The sequence below is a fragment of the Triturus cristatus genome, chromosome 11, assembly GCF_964204655.1.
Source record: "Triturus cristatus chromosome 11, aTriCri1.1, whole genome shotgun sequence".
NCBI classification, from domain to species: domain Eukaryota; kingdom Metazoa; phylum Chordata; class Amphibia; order Caudata; family Salamandridae; genus Triturus; species Triturus cristatus.
The window spans coordinates 795982346-796006670 of record NC_140594.1 but is presented as its reverse complement, the minus strand read 5'-3'; the positions used below and the strand labels follow the sequence as shown (position 1 = coordinate 796006670).

The following is a 24325-nucleotide window of genomic DNA, read 5'->3' as shown; positions in this document are numbered from 1 at the left end:
GTCCTTAATTGGGACCCCCGTTTCTGACTCTATACAGAGACGTAGCCAGCTTCCTGGTCCCGAGGAACGAGAGACGTTAGATTCGACAGCTCTTAGGTGGATGTCGAAAGCTGCGAAGTATGATGCACGAAGAGTGTTAGACACATTTATGCAGTGGAATGAACCAACTCAACGTTATGTTTTTGACGTGATGTGTTCTCTTGTGCGTGAGGAATGGGAAGATGATGACTTAGATTCCGTCCCCTCTGATTTAATAAATATTCAGCAGAAATTTGCCGCAGGAATGGTGATAGGTTCAGAAGTAGGGAGAGCGATAGAATTAATTGTAGCTTATAGGGATGAGTCCCCTTTTCGGGCGACAAGAGACCCTGATGGTACATCGATAACTAGGAAAAGACGAGGTCAGTATCCGATGAGAGAAGTTCCGCCCATATGGCGTGAAGCAGTTGCCACTGATGGGAACTTGGGTATTGCAGCCGCTCCAGCACAATTCCAGAGAGTGTGGATACACATTCATTGGAAACGGGCTGAAGTATTAGCAGTAAAACAAGCATTACCAGACCCTCGTAAAAATCCTGCTGGTTATTACAAAGAATTAACACAGACAGTCCAAGCGTGTATCATGAATTTGGCAGACATTGAAATGCTATTTGGTAATGTAGTGCCACAGCCTATATGGGCCAAGATTTGGCAAGAGAACCACCCAGTCGCCTTAGGAGGTGATTGGCCAGCTATCGTAGCGGCAGACGCACAGCAAGCTGGTGGAGCTAAACCTGAACCTCTGATTGCTGACTTACCTGGCAGAATAATTAATCTGATGAAAACACTGATGCCAGCGTTACGAGTAAATTGGGATAAACTATCAGCATGCAAGCAGAAGAAGGACGAAAGCGTCTCTGACTTCTTCACTAGATTTGAAGAGACCTTCGTAGACCACAGTGGGCAAGATATGAGTACCGAGGGAGGTCAGAGGTTGTTTGTTGATAAGTTCGTGTTTAATTTACTACCTGAGCTTAGTAATAAGTTAAAGGATTCTGAAAGTGCATGGGCAGTGTCAACGACAGCACAGATACTTGCAACTGCTCAGTATTACGAGAATAGAGAGAAAGAAGAGAAGGAAAAATCAGAAAAGAAAACGAAAGATTTAAAAACCAAAGTTCTTTTGCAACAGGCATATCCGCCTCGTTCGAATCAGTCAGATTCACAGCAGCGACCCCAGTTTCAGCAGCAGCCACAATTCCAGCAAGGGACGGCCCAAAGATTTAATTATAATTTTCCCCGACAACAGTTAGCATGGAATCAGTGTGCTTATTGTAAAAAGGAGGGTCATTATAAGAATGAGTGTCCAGTACTACACCCACAAACTAGTGGTGTCCCAGCTCAGAGAGGTAATGTTGGGTTTATGCAAGCTCCTAGAGGTAGAGGTCGTGGTACGATAACACCACAGGCTGACCGCCAATCGAATTATTTCGACCAGCGAAATGTACAACCTACGCAGCCAGGTAGATCTCCACAGTATCATGTTGAAGATTACTATGATCATAATGAAGAGATTCAAAGAAGCGAGCAATAGGACAGCCGCAGGCAGAGAGAGGGAGTAGTATCAGTTCCAGTTGATCAGAGTGGACCTTATGTCACAGTAGTTACATCAGGCGTGGTCGAACCGTTTCTGTTGGATACTGGTGCGGCAAAAAGTTCAATCATGCGTGCGAAACTCCCTGGCGCACCTTTGTCCGGCTTAACGAACACTTCAGTAGGTTTCTCAGGCGCCCCTGTTCACAATCCTGTGTCCAGTCCTTTATCTATCACTGTTGGGCCATGCGAGCTAGAAGCACCCCTCATCTTAACCGGTTGTAATGAGAATCTGCTTGGTTTAGATCTGTTGAAACGCCTGCATGCGACACTGTACTGTTCTCCTTCAGGAGTACAGCTCACATTAGGTAGAGAGGTCATCTCCCCGATGTACATGTCGATTGACAAGCTCCCACCGGAGCTGCGTTCTCTCCCTGATACTCTTTGGGCAACTGGTCCCAACGATGTAGGCCTTTTGGAAATTCCCCCTTACGTGGTAAGTCTAAAAACGAATGTTAAATTTCCACGAATCCCACAGTATCGGATTTCGAATGAAGGTGAACAAGCACTCTTGCTGATTGTAAAAGACTTGATACAGAAAGATGTGATAGAGGAAACTAGAGGAAACGTCTGCAATAGTCCTGTTCTGCCGATTCTGAAACGTACTGACCCTTCCAAACCTCCAATCTACAGATTTGTGATTGACCTCAGAGAGGTAAATAAAATTGTGATTCCACAGTTCCCAGTGGTACCAGATATCACTGCATTATTGACGTTGATTCCTGCATCGGCATCATGGTTTACGGTGATCGACTTGAAAAATGCATTCTTCAGCATTCCCATAGCAGAAGAAAGTAGAGACATTTTTGGTTTCTCCTTAGGAGGACGCAGTTTCAGATTCAAACGCGCTCCACAAGGTTATTGTGAAAGCCCTTCAATTTATAGCCAAGCATTAAAAAGTCAATTAGACGCTCTTGTACTTCCTCATGGTGTTGCTCTGATCCAATACGTAGACGATCTTTTACTGGCTGCTGATGACAAGGAAACTTGCAAAGCAGCTACAATTTCTTTATTGCGTCATTTGTCAGACTTACATCACAAGGTGTCACCTTCTAAACTGCAATATTGTTGCCAAGAAGTGACCTACTTAGGCCATCTTTTGTCAAAGGAGGGAAGAAGGTTGACCCCAGAGAGAATCAAAGCAATTTCGCAGATGACTGTACCAAGCACACAAAGAGAAGTGCGTGCGTTTTTGGGTATTACGTCATACTGTAGGCAATGGATCCCAAATTTTTCTCTCATGGCGAAACCATTGGTAGCCCTGACTGGAAAAGGTGTTCCGAGCTCTTTGCCATGGTCTGATGAATGTCAACGGAGCTTCTCCGACTTACGTGATGTGCTGTGTTCATCTCCTGTGTTAGGTACTCCTGACTACAGTAAGCCGTTTACACTATATGTCCATGAAAGAGAAGGTTGTGCATTAAGTGTATTAACACAACAATTTGGCGACAAACAGCGGCCTTGTGCGTACTTTTCATCCACATGAGATCCGGTAGCCAGAGCATTGCCAAGTTGTTTAAGAGCCACGGCAGCAGCCGCAGTGTCTATTCGACAGTCTGCTGGACTAGTCATGAACAACATGTTAGTAGTCATGGTTCCACATGCTGTGGATACACTCATGAATCGAACGAAAACTCAGCACCTCACCAGTGCTAGATTATCAGGCTATGAGCTGACGCTTTTGGCAAGTCACATTCAGATCAAGCGATGTAACATATTGAATCCAGCAACACTGTTGCCGACTACTCAGGAGTCGAGTGATTCAGAGCCCCATGATTGTTGTTTCAGAACTGAGGAAGAGACAAAAGGTAGAATTGATTTAAAAGATACTCCGTTATCAGACCCAGACGGCACGTTATATGTCGATGGGTCCTGTTTTAAACTACAGAATGGTGATGTGACGGCCGCGTATGCAGTTACGACTTTGAGTACGATTGTTGAGACTGCAAGAGTGAGTCAGAATTCTGCCCAAGCAGCAGAATTAATTGCATTGACAAGAGCGTGTGTTTTAGCTGAGGGAAAGAGAGTGAATGTGTTTACTGATAGCCAGTACGCCTTCGGCGTTGCCCACAATTTTGGGCGTCTCTGGAGAGAAAGAGGTTTTCTCACATCCCACGGAACTAAGATCCAACATGGACAATTAGTCAACGATCTATTAGAATCCCTGACCCTACCGAATGAAGTTGCGATTGTGAAGTGCAGTGCACATCGAAAGATTACGGATGATGTTGGCCGAGGGAATGCGTTTGCTGATGAGGTCGCTAAAGAAACGGCCAAGAACATGACGAGCCGAATGTATGTTGCAACGTCTGCAAGATGGATTGCTGAATCAGGAATGTGTGAGAATACGATTGACAGTGTGAAAGCAATCCAGAATGAAGCAACTGAAAATGAGAAGAATGAATGGAAGGAGAAAACGGGTAAAATGGATCCAAGTGGATGTTGGATTGATCTGTCTGAGCAGCAACGTTGGATGTTACCTGATGCGTATGTACTTGCGGTAGTCACGATGGCGCATGGAACGGCGCACATCAGTTCGAAAGGGATCTGTAAAATGTTAGCTCCAGTATGGAAGAATGATGGAATTACTAAGTGTGCGGAAAGAGTGGTGAAAAACTGCATGGTATGCCTGATGCATAATCCTGGCAAGGGAACCCCAACCCCAACTGGTCATTTTGCTCCCCCTTCTTGTCCCTTTGAAGTGATTCAATTGGATTATATCCACATGGACAGGTGTAACAATCTTAAGTATGTCCTAGTGGTAGTATGTGCCTTTTCAAGATGGATTGAGGCATACCCATTAAAGGATAACACTGCCATGTCCACTGCCAAAATCCTCCTCAAAGAATACTTCCCTAGGTATGGTATGCCACGGATTGTTTGGTCAGACAATGGAAGTGAGTTTGTAGGGAAAGTTATGAAGAGTGTGTGTGCAGGTCTAGGAATTGTACAAAAATTCCACAGTGCGAATCATCCACAGTCAGCAGGTTTGGTGGAAGGGTACAATGGCACCCTGAAGCTGAAGCTTGCGAAAATTCAAGCTTCCACTGGTCTCTCTTGGCCAGACGCACTGCCTCTAGCTTTACTGTCCACCAGAGCGACTGTACACTCTCGAGTAGGGCTTAGCCCATATGAGATTGTGTTCGGCCGCCCTGCTAATGTTTGGGGAGTCCCTAGGCAAAAGGAATTCAAACAGATAGAATACCCAATGTTGATTGATTACCTTCATGATCTGACTGCTAAACTGAGCCTTATTCATCAACAGGTATTCGAATCCTTGCCTAAACTGCCGGAGAGTCCAGGTCATACGTTGAAACCCGGCGACCAGGTTGTAGTGCGGAACTTTGAACGTACTCGAAACCTTCAGCCAAGATTCGTGGGCCCGTTCCAGGTCCTCCTCATAACCAGAACTACAGTACGCCTAGCTGGCAGGAAAAATTGGGTGCACGCCAGCCACACGAAGCGTGTCCCTCTTCCACTCCCGTATGACAACTGGGTTAGACAGGGAATTGGTGTATCCGAGACAGAACCTGTTCCTAGGCACATCCCTTTCAGTGATGCAGAGTACCTAACGGACCATCCACGAACTAAAACACAGAACTTTGGCACCTCAGCAGAAACCGCTCTTTTGAATCCTGAACCGAGTATTGTACAAAGTGAACACTTGTCACCTGTGAAATCGAACATTTCTGCACCTGTGGACCAGCTATTTCAAGACCAAACAAGACCTGGAAAGTACAGATATAATCTACGTTCTCATGTGATGAACTGATGACATTGCATTATTACATTTCTGTTTAATAACTGTAAAACTGTTTTGATCGTATTGCATCCCGTACAGTCAGGAAGTTTGCTTTTATTTTTTACTATCCTCTTACCTTGCCGTCTGGGTTACCGTAGGGTCGTAACGTGTGCCTTGTTTTAATTTACAGGGAATCAGACATTAGGTCGGTTTCTTCTGTTTGTCTTGGGAACTCCCAGGATAAACAGAGGTAAGTTTTTAACAGGTACAAACCATCCGTTGCGAACGGTTGTAGAAGATGGAGCTTCCTGAATTACGACGGGTTAAAGTCATAAATGTGCACAAGACAAAATTATATGACATATTGTATAGTAAATGTTTCCTAATGCAATGTGCCCTGACACTTCTGATTGTTTTTATAACTCTGGTAGGCGGAATTATTTTTGGTATTCAATTGATCTTTGCACCTGTTACGTCTACAGTATCTCCCCATATTTCTGTTTCCCCGACTATTGGTTCTATTAATTCTTTTCATCCTTTTCCTGCCCACGAGCAAGTTCGACGCTCTGAGTTTATAAATAACACTTTCATTCAGCTCTTGCACCAACATCAACTAGTGGTTAACACAACAAACTGCTGGGTATGTGGCCTGATACCACATACCATGGACAAGGGCATCCCTTATTTGGTTCTGCCTTTCAGTTATAATGGATCATTCTGGGCATTTCAGACCATGTTCGCCTATGCTCTAGAGACCTACCCTCCACGACCTCCGCGTTCCACCCGGTATAACTCTGCTAATAGAGCCTTGGTAAAAGGAATCACTGATATGGTGAGAGATGTCACTAATACTCCGTACATTCCCAAGAATGAGTTGCGAGTTTACATGGGGTGGAACATTACAGAATATGGCATTACTCTGGGTGAGAACAAACGTAAGAGCTCAACTCCGATCTGGGTCGTACCCCACCAAGGTCAGGTCTGTTTGCAAGGAAATGGGAGGAATCCGAAAGCTCGACTAGGGAAGAGTGACTGTATTGAAACATACGTGTTCCCGTCACAATCTTCCCCTGCATTCTTAGCCGCTAAGGGTACCTATTTTGTTTGTCAAGACAGAGCATATACATGGCTGCCCGCTGACTTCTCAGGCTCATGTTATATCGCTCAACTGTTACCTCCGACATACACTGCTGCACCGGACTATCACAAAACGAGAGTTGTGAGAGGTGTATTCAGTAAAGAGGATACTGCTGGCCAAGAAGCAGGAGACTTTTTCAAAGGTTTCCTCCCGTTCTGGGGGCCTATGGTCAACAGTAGAAACCTGCGTCAACTAACACGAGTAGTTGAATCCACCATTATCGAAACTACAGGTGCCCTTAGTAACCTGACAGCTGAGCTTCAAGCGGATCGCCTCATGACGTTACAGAACCGTATGGTTCTTGATGTGTTACTTGCAGATCGAGGTGGGGTATGCAAGATGATCCAATCAAGTTGCTGCGTTTTTATCCCAGATAATGCGCCAACAGTATACAAGGCCATCTCTAAGTTACACAAAATCTCCGATTCCATTCACGTAGAGGAAGGTGACTGGTCACTAATGGGATGGTTCTGGAATCTGTTATCTGCATGGGGGTGGAAGGTTCTAATGGTCATTGGTGTTACGTTAGTATTTTTATTTTCGTGCTGTCTCATTATTCAGTGTGGCCCTGCCTTATGTAGCGTTTGTGTTTCATCGTGCGTAAGAAGACCACCTGTTTTCAGAGATGCACCACGAGATAGAGTAATGCTGCAACAACACATCAGTGACCTAATGAACATAGAAATGGACTCTGACATAGAGTGAGTTATTGCATATGTAAGGGCAAAAGGACGGTCTGAGGTTCTGTAGCGATCCGAACCCGTGAATTCGGTATCGTAGTACTGACACGATTTTGGTACCAATGAACCGCAAATGAATCATTATATACATGACAGTGTTTTCGCTGAGCAACTAGCATGAATTCACTGAAAAATAGGGCATCCTCTCGTAAAAGTCACGGCATCCATTTTAGTTACGGCATCCATCTTGTTTCTTGCCCTCACATAGTCAATGAACGGACGATGACCCCGGCAGGATCACCTTGTTAAGGACACGTAAGCTCGAGCCCGAGAAAGGCTGACGATGCGTGACTAGGCAGAATCAAGCTGCCTCCCTTGCGTGAGGCCAGTCCTGCTATACTGGTTCTCGTGTCCGTTGTCCTGACTGGAAAGGCCGAAGACGATTGCCCTGCCCGTTTATGATCCATAAACACCTCTTATCCTACGTTTCAATCCTTTACACCTGGCTCTGCTCCTTTCCTTCTGGGCTTTTACAATGGGGAGGTTACGATTTTTATGACGGGGAGGATCAAGTAGAGAATGAAGAACTGACAAGAGAGCCTGATCGAATACCGAAAACCTACAACTAATCATTGTTTGATATTTATTTATTATCTGTTTGGGATACCGGGTTGGGCATGAGAAATATTCGTGTAATGTTGCCCCAAGACATTTTTCTTGTATTTAAGAAACAACCCACTTAATGCAATTCGAACAGTCTCCTAGATTCTGCCTCTGTGTGGTTCCTATGATTTCTGTGTCCCTGCAGTAAATAAACCTTGGTCTTTGACGCCGCCATCGAGAAGCCCGTGTCTCTGTTTATTTGTGCACCGGGACAGGGGGAACTCAGGGGTCTTCGGGTGTTGTTTCCCTGACACCTCTGGACTCTTAAAAGTCCAGAACCTCAGTACCTGCCTGTTATGCGCTTGCATTCTGAATATGAGGCTGCATTTGGCATGGTGAGTAAACTTGCACATATGAAGCTGAGATTGACATATGTGCAATACTGAGGCATATGAAGTTTGTACCTGGTCAACTGCCTCCGAGACTTCTATTTAACATTTGAGCCTGAAGCTGGGCATTTGAGGGAGTGCCTTGATATTTGAGGCCATACCTCTGGATAGTGGGATTTACAAGTGTATTTAATGGTGTTGCTGATTGTCTATAGACAGGTCTGTCATAATATTTGATCTGCAGACTACAACAAACTCAATCCACCACAGCCAGATGCCTGAATTTCCAATTCCAGTAACATCAGATTGGATCTATGTGGCTTACACTAGTGCCTAATCTTGAGAAGAGTCTCCTTCAACAATCTGAGGTTTTTTGTTCCTTGGCCTTCCAGGTGTTATTAAACAGTATCCGGATTGGATACATTTGTTTTACACTGGTGCCACTGGTCTACCATACTGGTCCACTCCAACTGGGTAGCCTAGTTACTACCTTATTTACACTTGACTTTCTCAGGGTAGCGGCATTGAAAAGTCAAGGCCTACTCTGGGAGGTGGAAGGTGTTGGAAATCGAGATACTGTATGACACAGTAAATAAAACCCAAAACCATTAACTTGAGGGGAGTGCTGTGCTTTAGACAAAAGGCAATTTATTCAGCAGGTAAAATGAGATGAACACAGAGAAGGTTTTAGCACTTTCTCTATCCAACATAGGACCAAAGCGGTTATTCTAGCATCTAGGCTCTAGGTACTAGATTTCTGAAACAACATTGGCACTATGTTCAATGCTATCATATGGGGCTAAGAGTTGGTCAATTCAAGTATAGGGCTATCTTTTCCAAAGGTCTGTTTGAACTTGCATGCCAGTGTTTGAGTATTAAAGCATGCATCTAGTTTGCTGAGTACCAATTCACATGTTTGGAGGCCTTGCAAGAATTAAATAATGAATCTCCTCTGGGAAAGAAAGGTCATGTAATGATAGATGTGGTAGTGGGCCCCTGCTTGGGTGGTGGGCTGTGATCTGACTGATTTCTTCAAGTGTGTGTCTGTATTAAGGTATAGCATTAAACAAGTTAAGAGTTAGTTGAGAACTATTATCTAAGGACAGAAGAGTGAATGTCTTAAATGTTGCCACTGGGGCTGTCCAGTGGGACCCTGCCCTGCCAGGGCTCTGATAGCGCCCATTAAAAGAAGGATAGCCCTTTAAGTTCAGTGCTCCACAATGGATAGAGAGGACTGGACTTTTTGTGGGACTGACAATATGGATGACCCAGCACTAAGCGAAGTTGAGCCATATGGCACCAATGTAACAGAGCCTGACTTCACCAGGCAAAGAGACAATAGAGAGTGACATGAGTTGCAATAATCAAACCCACATATCTTTGATAGGCAGTAAGTGGGCAAAGCAGAACAAAGCATCATAACAGACCCCATGGACATGCTAATGTGAAACAAAATGTTAGGTGATTCCTTCTTAAAGATACATTTGGCCTCACTTATAGACCCACAACTTTGTTTTCTTAGTTAGAAATCATGTGGGTGAGGGATTTCAGTAGCATAAACAGAGAAGAACTGGTGGAGATATGCCAAATAGCCCTGACACCAAGGACAGACCAAATATCGGTACAAGATCTAACGCACCTCTACAATAGCATAAGATACGGAATACAATGGTCCTGGACCTCTATTTATAGTACTGATAAATAGCAATTTCACAGTCACGAGTACAAACACAATTTTAAAAGCCTCAATGCGTAAGCTCAAAGTAATCAATACTATGCAAAATTTAGTTTTGAGGGAGAAGAAAAGTGCAACAACCACAATGCTTATGTCTCACACCTGGTATTTATTATATATATATATATCACAGGGTGCACAGTTAAATATTCACTGTATCTTGTTTGAAGCAATTTTGGAAAGGATAGGTTGCTCCAAAAGGAACGTGCAAAGAGGGTAAGTGGGGGGTGCTCAAGAAGTGAAATTAGAATCACAGAAGGGTGAAAGAAAGAACTTAAAAACATTTACTATTGGACTGGTCATGCTTTCCAGTCTACTAAAACCTGGTCACATCAAAAAGTAATCAACACTTTTTACAATACAGTTTGTAGACACAAAAATGTATTATTCGAGTTGCACGTTTTAGAGTAGAAATAGTGATCCAGGCCACTTGGTAGGGGCGTCGACGTTTCGACCCGGCTTGGGGCTAAAGGGGGGGTTTGTGGCCTCAGCCTTGCGGGTCTTCTTCAGGACTAGATGGGCAACTTAGAGAGGCATGAAGGATGAGTCCTACACCTATGGGTTAAAGGAATCGAGATTAGGAAGTTGCACTAATGAGCAGAATTAGAATGTTGGATGCGTAAGGTTCGCTTACCAACAGTGTATGTGTGAGACACGCACTCATCATATGGAACAAATCACAATGGGGTATCTCCTCCCGTGAGTGAAGGATGCGCTATACTGTGAAGGAGGAGAGCAGAGTTAAAAGTGGGTTCCCTCTAGCTGAAGCGCAACCTGGTTAAAAGAGGGTACAGGGTCACAGATGACTCTGAATTGAATTTACCTGTAAAGGTAGACCGGTATCCAACCTCGTGTGATTGGAATCTTAATCAAGGATCATTTTGTGTGGCGACTCCTTCCATGAGTCCCAGTATTTCAAGGGGCCAAGACAATGAATGCTGTTAGGCTAGTGGAGAAATTAAATGAAAAGGGGGGGGTTGGATATTAACGCTGGGATCTAAAAAGTAGACTATTGCTCCCATGTGTATACTCAGCGACCGGCATTGTCCCTAATCTCAATTACCTTAAGAGCGATCCGCGCTCGGTGACCGTCTTCCGCTCAGGTTGGCTGGAGACTGCACCAGTTACCACGAGGACGTTCAGTTAAGTAGTCCCGCTTACATGGATCTCACGTAGGGTGCGCACGTTTAGGGTGAAGAAAGACTCAAGTTGGCTCGGTGGGGAGATCAACCTAGTGCAATAAGATCATTTAAAATGTGCCGTAGGCCATGAATAATATGTACAAGGGATTTAATAATGGAATCGAAGGTGGAGAGCGAGATTGGTTCTCTCGAACATACAATTTGTACATAACCGCCATGGTGAGTACGAGTACAAGGACATGGGTGAATCATACGAAGGTGAATTGTCAGATACCATCAAATGGTTGGCGATGGGGATCATAAGTGTTACAAGATGAAATTATACAATGCAGGGATGTAAACAATTGTATGTGAAAAACCGAGGCACATGAAATATAACAAAATAGATACAACAGTGTCATGAGGCTCAGGTACATGAAATATTAGGAACGGATATTTGTCAGCCTGATGTCAGGATCGAGTGCAACACCATATTTGAACATTTGGTTATACATAAGAAAGGTGATGAAGCGCAAGATTTCAAACCACAACGTCTCTAGAACAAAAGTCAATCAAAACATAGTAATCAGTTTACATCCAAGGACTTACGACAAGGGTCTTCAGACATGTAAGATGTAATTGTACAATGCATAATTATTCAACCTGTGTGTAAAAACTGTATTACCTATCTTTACGTGTGGTGCATCACATGGTCAATTATAAGGTTCGTGGCACACAGAAGTGGGTGTGGTCTGATCATGGTCAGGTATGTGTGGTAAATATCTGACTAAAAGGTTGCTTGTCACATAACAGATTTAACCATTGTTTAACACTGATACCTGTCTGCTGATCTCCTCATATTCGTTGAGGCCCCGTGATATGGTGTCAAGTAAGTGTATCCACCTGCATTCCCGTATGCTGAGTATGTTGCTGAAATCACCTCCTCTAGGGTTGGGTTTGACCTCTATCATCCATCATTTAAGACTCTCCGGGCTGTGTCCAAAGGAGGTAAAATGGTCCACTAGAGGGGCACCCTGTACCTGGCATTTAATGCGGCTACAATGTTGTAGAATGTGGCATTTGATTTTTTGGGTGGTCTGGCCAACGTAGAAGAAACCACATGGACATATGATGGCATAGATGACCCCTGTCGTATTGCAGTTACTGTGATCCTGCAGTGTGTGAGTTTTGTCATTGTGGGTGAATTAAGTCCCTTCCTGTGCAAAAGGGCAGGCCTTACATTGGCCACATCTATGGTGACCCTTGATGGGCCGGATGCCCCATAGTGTGGTTTGATGAGGGGTGTACTGAGTGGGTAGCATTGACTTGACAACATGGTCCCTCACGTTCTTGCCTTTTTTTAAAGCGTGTAGGGGTAGTGGCATGTTCCCTAGTTCATCAGATATCAAGTGCCAATGTTTGTTAATAATTTTCTTTATTTCGTTGCTTTTTGTGGAGAATGTCGTAGCACACACTACGCGTTCCTCATTCACTTTGTCCCTCTGTCTGGGTATAAGGAGGAAACCTCTGTGGTTGTGCCACCCACGTTTACAAGCTTTTTTAAGGAGTATGATAGGGTATCCCCTCTCTATCAGTCTAGACATGAGGCCTGTAGATTCATCAAAGAAGTCCTCTTTCTTTGAGCAGTTCCGTCGCAACCTCAAGAATTGCCCAAAGGGGAGATTGTCCCTGAGGTTGCTCGGATGGTGGCTAGAGTACCGTAGCAGTGTGTTCCGTTCGCTGCTCTTTCTATACAAGCTAATGTATAATGAATCAAATTTGGCTTTGATCGTAATATCCAAAACGTTTATGGACCATCTGTCAAACTCAAGGGTGAACTGTATATCGTTTGAACATGTGTTAAGTCAGGTGTGAAATGATCTTAGTTGGTCCTCGCTACCCTTCCAGGTGATGAGTACGTCATCTATGTAGCGACGCCATAGTTCTATACAGTCATAGAAAGGGTTTTGTACATTGAGCACATACTGTTCTTCATAGTGGGCCATATAAATGATTGCCAGATTTGGCATAAAGCTTGCACCGATAGCCACTCCCTTTGTTTGTAAGTAGTACTGGCCCTGAAAGTAAAAATAGTTCCTGGTCATCGCGATCCTCAAAAGATCCACAATGAAGCATGTGGGGACCCTGTGTGGTGCTGGTTGTTTGTTTAGAGCTACTTCTATACAAACTAATGCTGCGGACTGTGGGATGTTAGTATATAGTGCAGTGATATCCATGGTTGCTAATAAGTTGATATTAGAATGATGTGGACATCCGTCCACCAGTTGGATACTTTGCATGGTATCTCTAAGGTATGTCTCTGTTTTTTCTGCGATAGGTTTAAGAAAAACGTCTATGTAGTTGCATAATGGCTCTAAAATACAGCCACAGGCCGATATGACAGGTCTGCCTGGTGGGTCATGTATGCGTTTGTGTATTTGAGGGAGGGTGTAGATGGTTGGCATTCTGGGATGGTTGTTGTTGAGATAAGCATGTTCCTGTTTGGTGTGTAATCCCTCCTCTAATGCCTTCAATGTCAGATCTGCTATGATGTCACTAATCGCTTCTGTGGGATCTCCCCTAAGTCTCTCATAGTTTCCTTGGACACCCAATTGAGATAGAATTTCCTTTTTGTAGTCCTCAGAATCCTGGACCACTATCGCTCCCCCTTTATCGGCGGGCTTGATAACTATGCTAGTATTACTCTTAAGGGATTCCAGGGCTTCGCGTTCCAGTTTGCTGATATTGTATTTGACATACTGTCATGTTGCGAGCGTCTTATTAATGTCATGCATCACCACCTGCTCATAGGCCAGGATTTTGTGTGGCATGGTATGTGTTGGGGGGCTGAATTTAGAAGGTGGTCTAAGGCCACTTCCCGAAAAGGTAGGATTGGAAGGCATCTTTTGAAAGTAGTGTCTCAATCTGATCTTGCGAAAAAACTGGTGAAGTTCTACCTTCAAATTAAAACTATTGGGCATAGATGTTGGGACAAAGGACAGGCCCTTCTCCAAAATGCTTTGTTCATTAGGTTTCAGAGTGTACTTAGATAAATTGACCACTGGGTTCTCAGGTGTATGTACTACCATCTGTAGTGTTGTCGCCGTGTCTGTATCTCCCCGTGGGATTCCTGCTGGAAATGTGCCTGACGTTTGGTCTTCCCTCTGCCTTGATTCCACATTGGTTGTCTTGCACCCCTGGGTCTGCCCCAGGGACAGCCCCGCCCTTGGTGTTCCCACCATTGTCCTCCTACTAAAAAAGGTTGTTGACCAGCAAAGGTCCGACCCTGGTCAGATGTGTTGGTGCTGGGGCCTGGGCGCTCAGTATTGCTGTCCGAGCTGCTTCCTAATGAGGAGCCAGAAAAGGTTGTGTATCTTCTGAAGCCACTTCTACCTCTACTCGAGAAGGTCCCTTGTTGTTCCCGTACGTAGTACCCTTCCCGTAAGTACGGGTAGATGATTTTTTTGTCGTAGAATTTTACGTCCCTGGCTACTTTGTACCATTTGGTGGTCTGTGTATAGTGGTCAAAGTCACATATAGTTCTTTCCAATCTTTCTAGAGCATCCTTAGCGTTGCTGAGTGCTTTATCGTCAATAATCTCTTTTTTTAAATCAGATATTTCTTTCATTAAGCGTTGATCTTCTTCAACCGCTGTCTCAATTCCAAGCACCATCCAGTGCCTGGAACAGTTATTAGAGACGAAGCCGAAGATCTCTTTGAACTTGGGGTTGTCTACAAAAATAGCAGGTTCATTTCTGACTTGTAATCCGACCAGAATTACATTGGATTGTAAATATTTAGCCAAGGTGTGCCTGTGCAATCTTGTTCTACAATAGCAGTATGACTGACATAGTTCAGAAGGTAGCTCCATTAGGACTAAAAAGGGAAAAGGAAAAACTGTCAGTTTCATGGTTGGATCAAAACATTAACACTATGAGTAGGCAACTAAAACAGCTGGAATGACTATGGAGAAAGGAACCAAGCATCACACACTCGAACAGCTGAGAATGCAAAGGCAACCCTAAAAACCAGAACACCAGAACTCACATATCAGCTTGACAAAGCGAAGAAAAGACCCAGAAAACCTTTCGACATAATAAAGGAACAGTCAGGAAAACTTGAAGAACCTATCATTCTAAACAACTCGACGGATGTTGGACTTGGCCCTTTTGGCAGGTTCACCCCTAAATTTTTTGCCTGTCTCTTAGCCTTTTCCCTGTGTAGTGATGGTGGTTTTAGGCCTCTGCGCATTTTAGCACTGCGGGCCAGTGGAAAGTGGGTGCTCTCTGAGTGCGTGTGGTGAGATTGGCCTGCCCTCCCATAGGAATGCATGGGGGATATGTGTGTCTATGGTAGTTCCTGGTATGAGAGGAGTGCAGGTGTGAGTTTAGTATGTATGCGTTCGTGAGAATAAATGCTGTGCAACGGTGTGCACAGATTTATGTTGACTGGTGGAGAAGTGCCACTTTTAGAAGTTGGCATTTCTGTGTGCTATGTGTCTGCCTGCCTGATGTGGAGTGAATGTCTAGCTTGTGAGTGACAGGAGCTGAGAGGTGTGGGTGGCTCCAGGAGACAGGGTGAGTCAGCCCAGTGGTGAATAGAGAGATCTGCATCTAGATAGGAGGGAGGAGTTGCACCTGGGACCTGAATAGGGCTGTGCCTTCCCTCCACAATGCAGGCTCCGCCCCCTGTGGTGCAGTTGATCACTGAGCCCCCACCTGACAAAGGGGAGCGGAGCTGGGCAAAATAAAGTGCTCCAAATCCCCTCTAAACCAGTTCTGACTGGTATCCCTAAGCCCTGTGCCTACACACAAAGGGAAAGGCTAGTATAAATGAAGGGGCTGTGACCCCATGAAATTTTTCTCTGTTGTGCTGTTCCTGAATTGGGGGGCCTGCTGCTGCGGGCTCCAGGAGGAACCACCACGAGGGGCTGCCTCCCTGCTGGAGGGCCCTGTGTGCTGGCCTGCCTGGGCCCAGCCTTTGACCTCCCCTGGACTTTGGACTTCAGTGCTTGTGCGCGCTTTAATTTTAGTTTGAAGAGTGCTTTTTGCTGAAAGGAGCATTTTATTGGCAACACACTGTTACAGAATGGACTGCCGAGGGAATCCCGAGCATAGGGATCCCCCCCTGTGCTGCTGGTCGAGTGGGAGCCTCCCCGTGTTTGTGTTCTCCAGCGTGTGCCCACCCTGCTTTATGCACCTTTTACGAGTGGGTGGCCACCCCGCAATTGCCTTTATTTAATTAGCAGGAGCCCACCTCTGCTTTTTGTTTAATTGGAGCAGATGCCATCCCGCATGCGGAGTTGAACGGCGGGAGCCCACCCCACAATCATCTTTATTTAAAGAACGGGTGACCACCCCGCATTGCCGTGTTTACAGAGGAAAACGTTCACTGCTGCGAACCGGGACCAGAAACCAGGCAGCCTGCCTGGTTGGAGGCGGAGCCGAGGAGAAGTTGGTCCGGAAGTGGAGCGCCGGCTGGAAGACCCAGACCAGAGCCCACCCCGCGCTGGGACGGGTGCCTAAAACAGACAGAACCTGGCTCCTGGCGGGGCTCCCTGGGAGTGGAGGGAGAAGCCCCGTGTGCCACACAAAGAAGAGAGCGGAGGCTGGGTGATTGCAGGACCGGTGCTGGGCTCAATTTCTACACGGCTGCATTATCTGGGAATTGCGAGCCGGAAGCCCCGTCGTCCTGATTAGTGCGGGCACCCAGGGACGGTGTGCGCGCGCCCCTCTACGGCTCCAGGCAGGAGAGAGCAGACTGGAGCTGCACCATGTGCTGCGTGCAGCCCCCCCCCCCCCCCGGTGAATCAGTGAGCAGGAAGGCCAGTGGGTTTGGGTTTCTTTCTGAGTCCCAGAGCAGGACTCCAACGTAACTTGCACAGTCTTTCCAGTACTCTCTTGGGCCATTTCTTTTTAGAAGTCCTGGAGTGTGACTTGGGGCCATATCAGTTTGAGAGTCCTAGTGTGGACTCCTAATGCCCCCGCAGTACCAGTGCTTGTTTTGTGGTTTGTTTCAGCTGCCCGGCAAGAGCGCAGGCAGCTGCAACGTGGGGGAATTTTTTTGTGATAGAGCCCCAGAGAAGGACTCAGGGGGCGCCTCGGTGCCCGTGCTCATTTGCACAGCTGCCCAGCAATTAGTGGGTGCTTGCCACATTTAGGTTGTGAAATTGCGCACTCTTACTTAGCTGCCTGTGCAGCCAGCCCTGACTTTTGCGGGACATAGGGCCTTCGAGCCCCTGAGATAGGCCAGTTGGCCTGGGGCCAGTTCTAGGTGTGGTGCCCCCTCTTGGGGCACACTGTGTTTATGCTGGTTATTGCCCAATGTGTTTATGCTGGTGATGCTTATTACCTCAAGTGATGTATGTTTATGAGACTGGAGCATGATGTAATGTTATGCCTAAGGTGGTCTATGCTAAGGTGATTCATGTGGTCAATGCTAATCTGACTCATGCCTGACATGATTTAGGCATCCTATATTTTATGTTACAGGATCTAGTTCTCAGTTACATTTACAATTGGTGATCTGTAATGGTTTTGACAGTGGCCCCATTGGCCCTGTCATGTGTATACAATCCCCTGTAAATATTGCCCAGTGCCAGTTGGCACAGTGTATATTGTGTGATTACCATCTAATGTGTTTTATGATAATACAAAGGCTATTTTTGAAATAACCTTGTGTGGAGTTCCTTTTGTGGTATGCTACGTGTGTTGCTGCTGTTTGTGTGTGTTGCGCAAACGCTTTACACATTGCCTCCGGGATAAGCCTGACTGCTCGTGCCAAGCTACCAAGGGGGTGAGCAGGGGTTATCTTTGGCGTGTAACTCCCTTGCTCTGACTAGAGTGGTGGTCTCTGCCTGGCTTTGTCACAAGCCTTACCCAACCAGAGATCCGATTTCTAACAGCGGACATCTTCAACACCTTCTCAACTCTCTTTAAAGACAAAATAGTATCCATAAGCAACTACATTCCCAGCCAATTGAGTCCCCAACCTAGGAAATCTAACAATGTTACCCTGACATCACACTACAGGAATACTGACCAACATACCTCATCTGTCCCACGCAAAATGGTTCCTCCTGGAACAGTTTCAGACCTCTGTCTGAGGAGGAAATCCAAAAAAACATGCAATCAATGCAACCTACCACACATTGTGAAGATCCCATTTCCTCTCACCTACTGAAAGAGATCCACCAATGCGTTACTCCCTAATGGATAAAACTTGTGAATGCTTCTTTCCAACAAAGATCCCTCCCAGAATGCCTGAAGAGGGGCGAAGTGTCCCCACTGACTAAAATAAAATGAGCACTGATCGGAATGACTTAACTTCCAACTAGTATCCAGTTTGCCTTTCCGGTTCGAAATTGATAGAAAAATGCCACCATGATCAGCTATGTGAAGAATTTTGACCTATTAGACAGACACCAATATGGTTGAGACCCAGGCACAACACTGAGGTCACCATATTGAACATTCTTACTGATATACAGACATCACTTGACCAAAACACATCCTGCCTCCTGATACTTCTGGATCTATCTGTGGCGTTCGCCATGGTCAACCACAAATGCCTTAGAAAAACCTTTGAAATCAGAATGGGCCTCTCAGGAACCTTCCTTAACTGGTTCCCCTCCTTCTTGCAGAAGCGACAACAAAAAGTAAAAATCGTCAACACCCTATCGGATGTAGAAGACATTGACAGGGGTGTTCTGAAAGGATCTACAATTTCACCACCGTTATTCAATCTTTACTTGGATCCATTCACTGAAATCCTGATGCAATCAAAAATTTCAACCACATGTTTGTGGATGATACTCAACTATCCATCAAACTCTCCTCTCAAGTGGTTATACAGAGACTAGATGATACCCTGAAGAAAACACAAGTATGGCTGGAAAAACCATCTGAAATTAAATCTGCAAAAAAAGAATTAATTATTTTCTCCCCACCTCTCAGACCCCAACAACCTGAACTATGGTCTCAGAAAATGAACTCGCTAATCTACACCCCTACTATCAGCGACTCTGTAAAATCAATAGGCATCACACTAGACTCGAATCTGAACATGCAAGCTCCCATACAAGCCAAATCCAGAAGCGCCAACCTACATCTACACATTCTCAGAAAACCATACCCCTTCATAACGCTAGGAGACCTCAAAATCACAGTTTAATCTCTAGTGCTGTCTAGACTGGACAATTGGAATGTCAATACAAATAACCTGGGCAGTGGACTAATTCACCTGCAAGGGCACCAACTTCAGAAGTAAGACCAGTATTTTATATATTGTTAAACAAATCCATGTGCACGCTTTAAAAGTGCCCTCTGTCCAAAGGCACCACCCTAAAAACCAGGGTAAAATACAAGTTTAAACAATATCAAAGCTGCACCACATATCGAATTATGATCAGACAAATCAAAGTGTTCAGTCCGTATTGAAAAGTATATAATGTTGCTTCTTTTATGGATTCCTTTATGGTACCACAGCCAACGCGTTTCGTTCTATACATAGAACTTCTTCAGGGCAATTGTAGTGTCAGCAATTACTTTGATAGTTGTATAGATGGGTAATCGCACTTAGAAATATATATGAGAGATGGTACTCTGATTTCTCTATTGTATATCACGTCACTATTCAGTCCATCAACAGTATCAAGTAGTATAAATTCTCTCTTCTTATTTAGTCGAACGGTGTTCTTGTTTATATGTAATATGAAGAACGAACATCAAAACTGACGATACGATGGTCGCACACGGAAATCCCAACAAAGGTATATGTTGGGACATGCACCGTACCTAGAGTTGTGGGCCGATAAGCCCAACTCCGTTACCAACATTCTTCTTCCCGCCCGTAATTCAGACGCTCATAGGCCTAACAAAAGCCAGACTAGCCCCAATGAAAGTGACAATTAATGAAGCAGCAAGACTCTTAACAGGCATACAACATTATGATTGCATTTCCCTGCACAGAGAGCCCTCAACTGGCTTCCTGTCGAAGCCAGGATCCAACTGAAAGTTGCATGCATAACACTCAAATCTCAACACAATTCTTGTTCAAAATACTTGGCGAATATGATAAAGCTATTAGGAGGCAGAAAAGTTCCTAGGAGTGCTAAATCCCTCTTACTTGACCCAGTCAGATTTAAAAACAAGGAAAACTCAAGGCGGCACTTTCTCTGGATATGCTCCAAAATTATAGAACTCCCTTCCACCCTCAAAGAGAACAATTACCTCATTCAGGCTGTTCAAGAAGATAGTTAAAGCCTTGCTACTAGAAAAACATGTGGCATAAGAGAAATTGTCTGAAATCCGGCATCCACCGGATTCAAAACTGTATACTATTGTTTTTGCCAGCACCTAGAACCATATAGAGAACTCTAGTGAAACTATCATTCACCCAATGCGATATTGTTTTACGAATGTGTTATACCTGACTCTTTGAACACTATGTACAGTGAATCTCAGGTGACTAAAGTATTTACTGTAATGCAACCCTAATCGGTTCTCCTTGTACAGAGCTCTGATGCCGTGACGGCCACATTCTCTCTTTAGAAAACTGCAATAAATAAATAAATAAAATACATTACTATCAGACAGACACATAGGTTGGTCTACTTCGAAAATAAGGTGTGTTGAACTGTTTGCCGTGCAATACCCGGGATAGGTGCAGTGTACTTTTGGCACAAACCGACACCCAGGAAGTGCTGAAATGACACTGCAAAGATGAAGTGGTGCAAGATAATTACTTTATTCGAACAAGTCAACCCTTAGGAAATGTAAGAGTGAGGACTGGAATGAGTGAGTATATGTAACCAGTTTGAGAGTGTTTACCCAACTTTTTGGCAAGCCATAATTGTGCTCGTTTGTTCGCCCTTGTGTGATAAACTTTAGAGCAATAAATGCAGCCTTCTTGTGTTAAGTTTGGGAGATACACAATTTTTGGAAAACCAAAGAGATGAATTCTTAATTTACATTTGTGTCAGTAAACTTTTCTCACCTTAAAAAGAGGACATCACATTACCTATTTCCAGTTGTTACCTGCATCCTGCTTCCGAATCCCATTAAAAATGACACCCAAAAAATAGAAAGGGGCAACACTAAAAAGTGTTACTTCTGGAAAAGAAGGCATTCAAAAACACAATCCCCTAGGATCCCACCCAGAAAAGTCTCTTTTGCGTACATGGTGTAATGATTGGGATTGTGTGGTGATCTGGAATATTGCCAACGGTGGTAGGTAGTTGGCACAATAAAAAGCACAGGCCCAAGAGTACAAAAAACAGTTTGAGGCCCACCTTGTAGTTCTAGTTTAAAGAAGAAGAGAGACCAATGAGCTAATGCTTTTTAGGTAGGTTCTATGATGCCTATTTCTATAACTGGCTGTATCCTTACAACCATCAGTCACGGCCAAGTGATTTTGGTGGCATGGACATCACTGGTCCAACATGGATCAAGCAAGAGCTTGTCTTTCTGGTTAGTGTTAATTACAAATATACAGCATAAAATCTAGGGTTAGATCCAGTACCATATTGGCTATAAATAAATATTTAAATATTTCTGGAAAGAGGGAGATATCCTCCATTCAGCAGAAAAGGTCCCCACATCAAGGGTTTGGAGACTGATTGCTCAGAAAGAGGGAAATATGGTCACACTACAGGCACAGAGTTCATCAGGCTAAAGCAGGCTTATTCATCTCTGTTTAGAAATGTTGGGAGGGGGTCCGTGCGGCCGCCCTCCTGGAGTACTTGATGGCCCTGGGGACTGCCATCCCATTTCAGATGTCATCAGTGATGTCATCAATGATGCCACTGATCATGACATGAATGATGTAATATGTGACATCATCCGCAGTGCATTGCGGGAGCGCAAGGTATAGTTAGCTCAAGTAACTATAACAGCCACATTTCTCTGGTTTTGAACAAGTAAAAAGTCCAACTAACTATAACATCCCTGAAACCTATGTTTTTTTCAATGAATTTCTATGATTTTTTAAATGCTAATTTCTAACTATAACGCCCATGAAACCTATGGGTTTTTCAGTGTGTATATATATATATATATATATATATATATATATATATATATATATATATATATATACATACATATATATATATATATTCACTTAAAAAACCATAGGTTTCACACAAGTTATAGTTAGCTGTACATTTCACTCGTAAAAAAACAATGAAATTCCACGTTATAGTTAGATCAGGTAACTATAACTTGCGCCCCCGCAATGCACTGCTGATGACGTCACATATTACATCACTTATGACATGGTCAGTGACATCACTCATGACATCAATGATGACATCTGAAATGACACATTGTGCATTGCGGTCGCGCAAGTTATAGTTACCTGATCTAACTATAACGTGGAATTTCATTGGTTTTTTACGAGTGAAATGTACAGCTAACTATAACTTGTGTGAATCCTATGGTTTTTTAAGTGAATTTGCAAGGTTTTTTAAATGCTAATTCCTAACTATAACGTGTGTGAAACCTATGGTTTTTTCAGTGAATTTGTACGTTTTTTTAAATGCTAAGTAATGTATTTATTTTTAATTTTTGCGCACACGGTGCACTTAGCGCACCGTGTGCACGCTGTGGGCACTCGTACTGTGCACGCCTCTCCATTTTTTACAAAATATCAATTGTTTTTTTCTCCCTTGGGGGTCCTTAGATTTATATATTAAATGTGATTGTTAATTCTATTTTTTTTTTTTATTTCTTTTTACCGTACGCGTACGGTAAGCTTACCGTACGCGCACTCCGCGATTTTTTTTTAAAATTATTAAATTTATTTTCATACTTTTTGGTCCTTCGTGAACCCCCAGACGAACACTAGGGGGTCTGCAACTCTCTTCGTTGCCCCCTTTTGATGTTATCAACCTTTATTTTTCAGTGCGAGAGACAGAAAATGGCGGCCGATACTTTCTGATTTCGACCGATTCGAATGTTTACAGTCATGTAACCACCAATCAGAATTGAGCTCGCGCACGGCACCGTACGCGTACGGTAAGCTTACCGTAAGCGCACGGAGCACGCTTACAGATATATATATTGATTTAAATGCTATTTTCTCAGGACCTACTGAACAGATTTACACCGGACCTGCAAAAGGCACATCCCTGACCTGAGGACTACCTCTCTGCCCAATTTCAAGTAATTCTGTTCAGCCGTTCGGGCTGTAGCTCGGACTAAAGGTCCTATGGGAAAATGCATGGGGAAAACGCGTTTTGGGACCCCCCTTTTTTCTCAGCCCCCGCTTGACGAATCCCCCCGAGACTTTCAGGGTAGGAGCGGAGCGTAGCGCCTCATTAGTTTTGAAAAATTCGCGAGGATTCGTCAACCGGCGCCAAAGTTATTCCAAATAGAATGTTGCAGATTTCCTATGGAAACACGGTCCTAACTATAACTATCTACTGGCGACCGCCAGTAGATAATATATATAAATATATATATATATATATATATTCACTGAAAAAAACATAGGTTTCACACACGTTATAGTTACAAATTAGCATTTAAAAAACCTTGCAAATTCACTTAAAAAACCAAAGGTTTCACACATGTTATAGTTAGCTGGACATTTTACTCATAAAAAACCAATGAAATTCCCCCGTTATAGTTACTGCAGGCAACTATAACTCACGCGACCGCAATCCTCTGCTGATGATGTCAGATATTACATCACTGTATTTAGACACTTATTTACCCATGTCTTCTTCCATTAACCTCTTCAGCGCTGCGCGGATTCCCGCGCGGTGCTGAAAGTTCTGAGCGCGGGCGGGGCCATGACGGAACGGTTCCGTCATAAGCACAGCCCAACCGACGTGCATGACGGAACCGTTCCGTCATCGGCGTCGAAGAGGTTAATCTTTAGCTATACATATATTACAAATATTTATTTTTCATAAAGACACATATGTCATCAGTGATGTAATATCTGACGCCATCAACAGAGGATTGCGGTTTTTTAAGAGAATTTGCAAGGTTTTTTAAATGCTAATTCATAACTATAACGTGTGTGAAACCTATGGTTTTTTCAGTGAATTTGTACGGTTTTTTAAATGCTAAGTTATTTATTTATTTATTTATTTTCAGGTTTTCACCGTGCGCGCACCGTGAATTTTTTTTTAAAAAAAATTCTCGAGGTGCGAGCACCGAGCACCCACGGGTCATAGTCCGTGACGTGCGCGCTCAGTGCGCGCACCTCTCGATTTTTAAAAAAAATTAAAAATTGATTTTTTCTCCCTTGGGGGTCCTTCTGTGACCCCCTGACC

At 44.0% G+C, this 24325-nt stretch overlaps 1 protein-coding gene across 1 annotated transcript in view; it reads right to left on the bottom strand.

The window, feature by feature from the left end:
* Nucleotides 1-24325, bottom strand: part of LOC146785455 (calcium-activated potassium channel subunit alpha-1-like) — a 1319298-nt gene that overhangs the window by 638142 nt on the left and 656831 nt on the right. Inside the window, exon 20 of the mRNA XM_085633050.1 lies at nt 5047-5057. Within this exon, the coding sequence (XP_085489176.1) occupies nt 5047-5057 (11 nt within the window). The remainder of the gene's footprint in view (nt 1-5046; nt 5058-24325) is intronic.